General features: G+C 48.6%; 1 protein-coding gene across 1 annotated transcript; it reads left to right on the forward strand.

Annotated features, from left to right (window-relative positions):
- The first annotated feature begins 5,923 nt into the window (after positions 1-5,923).
- Adm2 (adrenomedullin 2) lies at positions 5,924-7,935 on the forward strand. The gene is made up of 3 exons (NM_182928.5): positions 5,924-6,337; positions 6,481-6,604; positions 7,176-7,935. Exons 2-3 carry the CDS (start codon positions 6,492-6,494, stop codon positions 7,513-7,515), a joined length of 453 nt encoding a protein of 150 aa, NP_891558.1. The 5' UTR covers positions 5,924-6,337; positions 6,481-6,491; the 3' UTR covers positions 7,516-7,935.
- The last annotated feature ends 449 nt before the right edge of the window (positions 7,936-8,384 follow it).

Consider the following 8,384-nt stretch of genomic DNA (forward strand, 5'->3'; position numbering starts at 1 on the left):
AAGAAATGGTGGCAGGGGGCTGGAGAGATGGCTCAGAGGTTAAGAGCACTGACTGCTCTTCTGGAGGTCCTGAATTCAATTCCCAGCAACCACATGGTGGCTCACAGCCTTCTGTAATGGGATCCAATACCCTGTTCCGGTGTGTCTGAAGACAGCTACAGTGTACTCATATACATAAAATAAATAAATTTTTTTAAAAAATGGTGGCAGGCAAGTTTGACTTGGTGTCTGAACCTGGGGTTGCCTCTCCTAGAAACTATAAGGATCCTGTACCCCATTCCTCCCATGACCACTGGGGCCCAGTGTCATTACCTAAAAGAACCCCAATCCTGGCAGGGGGTCCTTTCCAACTATCCTCAAGTGTCTTGCCTCTAAATTGAGTACTCTAACCACTGCATCCCCAGGTCACCTGCTAGCGACTTCTTCTCCTCAAGGGCCTGTCGTCTCCTCTCCTCAACCAGTGTAGGCCCTCCTCCAAGACAATATTCTCGCATCCCACTGCTATGCACATGCACACCTCCAAACGCCTGTCTCCTTGCAGACTGCTGCCTCTGTTTTTCGTTGCCCACGTCTCACCCAGCTATGTATTCTCTTCACCATCTGTATCCTGCAGACCTAAGAAGGTGGGGCGACCCTTCTTGATGACACAACTGACTCAACTTGAGATAAATGGGTACCCCCTACAGAGTAGGGTGGCCCACAGTGACACAGTGAGCCTCGCTTGTGTTGGATGGATACTCCCAAAACATACTCCCTCGCCTGCTGGTTAGTAGGCAGTTGTCTTTTGGTCTTCACTCTCCAACATCTTCCTGTGTTTTGGGGATGGCCAGCTAAGCCTTGAGTTGGCTTTTCCTAGAGGAAACAAAAGCATTCCCATCCTATGGTAGGCCCCCAAAGTGACTCATCTACACTACCTTCCTTCCAGAGTCACCTGCCTTGCCCAACGACCTACGCACTTCCCACTGCTCTGTATCAGTTCCCTCAGTGCACCAAGTCTTTCACTTTCAAAATCCTCACCATTGGGATCAAACCTCAAATTTATTCCTCTTGGTGAAAACAATATCTCTTGGTGAAGTTGCCCCAAGAATATTAAAGTATCAGTTTTCAATCTGTGCGTCAAGTCCCCTTTGGATTAGTTTAATGGCCCTTTCACAGGAATCACCTAAGACCATCGGAAAGCACAATCGTTTAGATTATGATTCATAGCGGTTGCAAAATTACAGGTATAAAGTAGCAACAAAAATAATTTTATGGGGGCTGGAGAGATGGCTCAATGGGTAAGAGCACTGACTGCTCTTCCGGAGATCCTGAGTTCATATCCCAGCAGCAACATGGACAACCATCTGTAATGAGATCTGATGCTCTTTTCTGGGGTGTCTGAAGACAGTTACAGTGTACTTACATATGATAAATAAATAAAAAAATCTTTGGGCTGGAGCAAGCAGGGGGCAGGGGGAAATAATTTTATGGTTGGGGGTCACCACAACATGAGGCGCTGTATTGAAGGGTCACAGCACTGGAAAGTTGAGAGCCACTACTCAAAAGTCTTCCCCAATGTCACCAACACCAGACAACCCTTTGATCCCAGGACAGACCCCCCCAGAAAACTCTTGTCTGCTCCCCACCCCCAACCCCATTTAAAAGTCAAAAGTGCTGGGGCCCTGCCAGCTTGCACATTACTCCCAAAGGCAGCTTCTGCAACTAAAGGTTAACAGAAAAAGGTGCTAGAGTTTCCCCTGGGAAGCCACATGGGCAGTTGTATACAACAGGTGTCAAATGATGACAGTGGGGACCGTGGTGGAAGGGAAAGAAGCAGACTAGACAGTCAGGCCGAAACTTAGGGGTCAGAGACTATCCCTATCCTTACCTGCCATGAGCTTGGGAATAAAACTTGAATAAGCTCAGGAAGCGGCAATTGTCCTGTCACCCAGAGCTTGGAAGGACAGCATAGGGGACTTCAGTCCTCTCTCTCAGCAAGGCTCATCTCCACCTGTCCCAAATGTAAAATCTTATGTAGCAGACAGGAGAGATGGCTCACTGGTTAAGAGCACTGACAATGTACTCATAAATAAAATAAATACGTTAATTTTAAAAATCTTATGTATTGGTGCATTCCTGGGATCCCAGCACTTGGGAGACTGAGGCAGAGAGAGTTCATATTCAAGCCAGGTTGGGATATATAACATATTAAGACCCTGCCTCAAAAGAAAAAGGAAGAAAGAAAGAAAATCTGTGGCAAGTGAGATGGCTCAGTGGACCAATGTGCTTGCTGCCAAGTGCGATGCCCTACGTACTCTTAAGTTTGGGACCTACGTGGCAAAGGAGATATCTGAGTCCTACAAGTTATTCTCTGACTTTGGGATGCTCATACCCACATACTAGCACATAAATGTAACCTAAAAAATAAAAACTGATTGGGAGGCAGAGGCAAGCAGATTTCTGAGTTCAAGGCCAGCCTGGTCAACAGAGTGAGTTCCAGGACAGCTAGGGCTATACAGAGAAACCCTGTCTCGAAAAACCAAAAAACAGAAAAAACAAAAAACAAAACAAAACAAAAAAAAAACGGATAGGCATGGAGAGATGATTCAATGTTTAGGACATTGGCTGCTCTTTCAGATGACCCAGGTTTGCTTCCTAGTACCTACAAGGGCGCTTACACCCTCCTGTATCTCAAATTCCGGGAAGATTGATGCTCTCTTCTGTCCTCAGAGGGCAGCAGGTATACACGCACTGCAAGGACAGACAGACAGGCAGAACATGCACACACATAAAATAATGTTTTTTATTATTTATTATTATATATATTTTATTATTTATTATTATATATTTTATTATTTATTATTATAAACTGACAGCTGAACCAAAAAAAAAAAAAAAAAAAAAAAAGCCAGGCAGTGGTGGCACATGCTTTAATCCCAGCACTTGGGAGGGGTTTCTGAGTTCGAGGCCAGCCTGGTCTACAGAGTGAGTTCCAGGATAGCCAGGGCTACACAGAGAAATCCTGTCTTGAAAAACCAAAACAAACAAACAAACCGACAAAGGGCTCGTGAGATGGCTCAGCAGGTCAAAGTGTTTGCCACCAAGCCTCATAAACCTGAGTTTGATCCCCAGGCCCTACTCTGTAGAAGGCGAGCACTGACTCCTGTCAGCTGTCCTCTGACCTCCACATGTGTACTATGGCTCACCACACACATAAATAAGTGTAATAAAAATAAACTTTAGAAAAAAGCCCAGGGCTGGAGAGATGGCTCAGCGGTTAAGAGCACTGATTGTTCTTCCAGAGGTCTTGAGTTCAATTCCCAGCAACCACATGGTGGCTCACAGCCATCTGTAATGGAATCTGATGCCCTCTTCTGGTGTGTCTGAAGGCAGCTACAGTGTACTTAAATATAATAAAATAACTAAATCTTTAAAAAAAAAAAAAAAAAAGCCGGGCGTGATGGTGCACGCCTTTAATCCCAGAACTCGGGAGGCAGAGGCAGGCGGGTTTCTGAGTTCGAGGCCAGCCTGGTCTACAAAGTGAGTTCCTGGTTTCAAAGTGAGTTTTTGTATAGCCTGGGCTATACAGAGAAACCCTGTCGTGAAAAAACCAAAAAAAAAAAAAAAAAAAAAAGAAAAAGAAAAAAAGAAAAACAACCCAAAAAACCAAAAACAAACAAACAAACAAACAAACAAAACAAGTCAGATCTCTCCAGTATGTGGGCTTTAGGGGATCACACTCAAGTTACTAGGCTTGGTGGCAAGAGCCTTTATCTGCTGAGTCGTTTTGCCAGCCCACTTTGGCACTTATTGGAGGGTGGGGGTGGGGGGTGAATGACATGATGGTGTTCGCATTTTGGATGGCAGTTCCAGCAGCAGTGTGAAGGCAAACTGAAAATGGAGGTGGGCTGGAGACAGGATGCTCAGCTGAAGAAGCTAAGACGTCCCAGCAACCTCTGATCACCTCTCCCCCTTGAGACCTGGCACACGGATTCTGTACTCAGCCGCACCGTCTCTTCATTCTCTCAGATGATGCTTACAACAGCTCTCAGAACCTAACCAACCCTGGAAAACCAACAGCTGTTCCTGCCTTCCACCCCATCCAACCTCCCCCTCCTCCCAACCTTAGCCTAGGACACAGCACTGGAGGCCTCCTAGACAGACACCTCTATCCAGAGAAGGCAACTTAGCTTGGGCATGTCCACACTGTAGCCTCTTCCTGTGCGAATGGCTTCCTGCACCATCAAATAGAAGGGCTGTGCACTGATCTTCAGCTTTCTTGTCCCTCCCCTTCTCTGCCTAGTTTCCCTGACCCATCTGTCCTGTTGTCTCTACATCCCTTCCTTCTGACCTCTCTAACACCTGCCTCAGCCCCAGGCTCACCTGCTTTGGAGGGGTCACATTTTGCTCATTTTTGAAGGGGTTGTAGACGCAACCCAGGGTCTTGAACACATAGAAAAGCACTCTACCTACCACAAAGGTCCATTCCCCAGCCTTGGCTTGCGGGGGGGCGGGGGGGGGGTACGGGGTTGGGGGGAGAGGAGCAGGGTTTTGCTATGTAGCCCAGACTGGTCTTAAAACTAACTAACAATCCTACCTCTGTTTCCTGATGCTGGTGTGCACCACCATGCTTAGCACACTGCTCTTCTGTAAGTCTGACGAAACCACCCTTCCCACAACTGATAAGAACAAGCAATTGGGTGACTCTGCTAATATTTTTCTCAGAGGGTAAAGTAACATCTTCAGCATGGTTTGCACTGAAGACTTGTATATACGCATCCGGCAAATGCTTACTGAGCACCCGTGTATGTTCAGCAGGAAGGACAGAGTGACCAAGTCCCGGGGAAGCCCCACAAAGGGACATAGTGAAATAGAAGAGGAAACACAGAGAGTTGAAGAGATGTTCCTGCAGTCAGAAAAAAAATAAAAAGTGCTTCTGATAGGTTTTTTTGTTTTGAATAGTTTTGTCAGGCTGACAAAGATGTTAAGAACTAATGTCACAGAATCCACGGTGGATGGTGGATTGGCACAATCATTGTGAAGAACAATTTGGTATATACCGCATGTGTGTGAGCTTCCAATGGTAGGGGTTTTAATTGTGGAAAAATCTGAAAAAAAAAAATCACTGGAATATAGATTAACCAAGGACCTATGGTATGAATACAAGCAAAACCCAACAATATGTTTATGAACATGTCATAATAAAATCCATAATTCTATATGCTAAAGATTAACAAAAAATAAGTCAAAAGGAGACATATCAAAGCATGAAAAAATAAAAATTAGCGTTAAAAAAAAAGGCTGATTGCTGGGATGGTGGTGCAGGATTGTAATCCCAGCTATTCAAGAGGCAGAGCTAGGAAGACTTCAGGTTGAATTCCTCCCTTGGTGACAGAGGGAGTTCAGGGCTGGCCTGAGCATCTTAGGGAGACCCTACCTCAACTAAGAAGGCAAATAAGGTAACAGAGGATGTAGCTCAGTGGTGTGTGCTTGAGTTGTTCACTTCCCAGTGGGAGGAAAAAGCTGATAAAAAAAATAATAAAGCAACTCACAGAACACCTGCATACTTTCAAGTATGCCCAACCCTAAGAGTGCCTTTATGTTAACACACCACACACACACACACACACACACACACACACACACACACACACAACTTGCTTGTGCATGCGTGCATAACTCATGCAGAGAATACTGTGTGCAGAAAAGAGCAACGACTCTGTCACCCAGAATATTGCTGTGGCGGGGTCTCTCTTTGTATTTGTATTACAGTATTTGGTAATGAGGAGCAGCCTGCCTGGGAAACAGGCAGACCACGGGAATCTGCCATCATCTCCTGGGGATGCTGGGCAACCACAGGTGAATGCCCTTGTGGCCAGAGCACAACTCCCTACCTTAGCACTCACCTGCCTGGTCGACCATTTGGCTCCACTAGTCTCTGAGACTTTGTCGCGCACCAGAAGGTACCAGGAGTGAGGGCAGTAGCCCCACGGGGTTTCTGGTCAGCTGTTGAGCATTTCCCAGCAAGGATGGGCCCCTTGAAGTGACCTCCTGTGGCTCTACTGCTTTCTGCTGGGCAGGAGTAGCCACCAGGAGAGCGTGGCTACCGCAGCCCACCCGGGTGGAGGACGCTCCGCCCCATCAGCGTCTGGGCCACGCCTTTAGCTCCAAAGACTACTTAGTGCTGGAAGTGCTTCCCAAACTGGTTTTCCGCTGGACCCCAGAAGGCTCTCTTTCCTAGGAGACCACGACCTGACCCACAAGTTCCGTTGCGTGCTCTGGGAACTGCTAGCAGATCCCAGCTTTGCCAGCTGTCTCCAGATCCTGAGACCTGTGCCCCGACAGACAACAGACGCAGGTACCAACCAATCTTCCCACATTCCGAGCGCCCGGGGGCAGAGAAGGGCTCCCCAACTGGTGGGCAAAGAGGGTTGGCTCCAGGCCAGAGTGGCCCACCTCCTCCACCCCATTTGCTAGCTTCACTGCATTCTTGCTCCACAGCCCAGCCCGCCATGGCCCAGTTGCTGATGGTCACGGTAACCCTCGGTTGCATCAGCCTCCTCTACCTGCTCCCCGGCACGTTGTCTGGCAGCCTGGGCAAGGGACTGAGGCACTCCAGACCCAGGTGAGTACAGGGTTGGACCGAACTCCTCAGGGGGAACCTAACTTTTCTAGAGTTCATCTCCCAGCTCAGGGGCCACCCTCCACCTTTAGTGTTGCCTGAACAAGGCAGGAGAACTTTTTTCTTCCTTTGCCTCTTTCTACTTGGGGTACTTATTCCCCCACCCCCACGGATACAATTGACATTGAGGTCTGCTGAAGGAAGGGAGCTCAGAGATTCTCAAACCTGCTGGCTTCTGACCACATAAGGGAAGAACCCGGGGTGGGGGAATGGGGGTCTTTCTTGGGGACCTTTGCCCAGAATGGTGTTGTTAATGGTACATGTGACTTGGGCTACTGAGATGGCCAAGCTGCCAGTAAGCCCAGAAGGATGGTGGGCTCCCCTTCCCAGCCTTCAGGTTGGAGACCAAACTTTTGGGCTTCCCCTGGTCCTGGGCCAGGCTTTTAGGGAAGCTGCGGGCTTCCCCTGCCAGTGCCCTCGGACTGTGAAGAAGAGAAGTAGGTGGTTTTAAAAGGCTTTTGGAAGGCTCCACTAGGCCACTGAGTTTACTACATCTTTCTCTCCCCTTCTGCAGAGAGCCCCCAGCTAAGATTCCTTCCAGTAACCTGCAGCCTGGACACCCTTCCCTTCAGCCTGTAGTCTGGAAGTCTCGTCGTCATGCCCCCCAGCCACAGGGAAGGGGCAACAGGGCCCTTGCTATGGTTCATCTGCCTCAGGGTGGTGGCTCACGACACCCTGGTCCCCAGCGTCCCACGGGATCCCGAAGACCCCATGCCCAGCTCCTGCGGGTTGGCTGTGTACTGGGTACATGCCAAGTCCAGAATCTTAGCCATCGCCTGTGGCAGCTTGTCCGGCCAGCTGGCCGGCGGGACTCAGCTCCTGTGGATCCCAGCAGCCCCCACAGTTATGGCTGAGGTGGGTCCTAGGTACTCCATCTGGAGTGCTGTGCTCTGATCCCAGAGCTGCAGCTGAGCTCCATACCTTGGCCCGATTCTCTGGAGCTCCTGCTTGTAGCCATTCCTCGTGGCTTTGGATACCCTAAACCTATGAGGATATGTGGATCTAGGCTGTAGAATCTGCACCGACAGGGGCCTGCGCATCTCAGAACTGTGTACACTCAGGGTACAGGTGCTTGGAAGAAGTGCTGCCAATATCATAGGCCACCAAGAACTCGAGGAGGCGTGTACCTAAAGAAATGGGCAAAAGCTAGAATCTTAAATGCATCTCTACCTATGAATAAGCAGGAAGAAGGCTGGAGTGACCCCTGTGACCCCACCCCACCCCCAACCCCAACCCCAACCCCACTGGGAATTAAAGTCTGACTGTGGGCGAAAGCTGTGGCCACTCTCTTGTGCAGTTTACCTTTCTGTATCTGATCTGGAACAATGACTTTTTCCATTCGTGAACCGAGACAGGAGGGGCAGAAAGAAGGGCTATCTGGTGTGGTCCCTAGAGTCAGTCAGAAAAGAGACCTCCAGTGGCTGTGGGTAACCTGGAGTCCAGGCCAAAGCGGTGATGGAGACTCCTGGGCATTCTGGAATAAAATACGGCAGAGACAACCCTTCTTACCCTCAGACCAAGGCAGGGGATAAGACAAACCTTATCTCTTATTGGCCCATCTCTAAACGGTTGAGTATGACCTACCCCTAAGCAAGAGATGGTGACACACAGCAACCTCAGCACTCTGAAGACTGAGACAAGAGGATGAGAAATTCATGACCAGCTTAGGCTGTGTAGCAAGATCCTATCTCAAAAACTCAATCAACAAAACTACTCCAAATCA

Source organism: Mus musculus, chromosome 15, assembly GCF_000001635.26.
Source record: "Mus musculus strain C57BL/6J chromosome 15, GRCm38.p6 C57BL/6J".
Taxonomy (NCBI): domain Eukaryota; kingdom Metazoa; phylum Chordata; class Mammalia; order Rodentia; family Muridae; genus Mus; species Mus musculus.

What these genes read in the sequence shown, in the direction of transcription:
- Adm2 (NM_182928.5), top strand. Translation starts at nt 6,492, where the DNA reads ATGGCCCAGTTGCTGATGGTCACGGTAACCCTCGGTTGCATCAGCCTC. An exon ending in CTGAGGCACTCCAGACCCAG is followed by an intron (nt 6,605 to 7,175) that starts GTGAGTACAGGG and finishes CCCCTTCTGCAG; the next exon opens with AGAGCCCCCAGCTAAGATTC.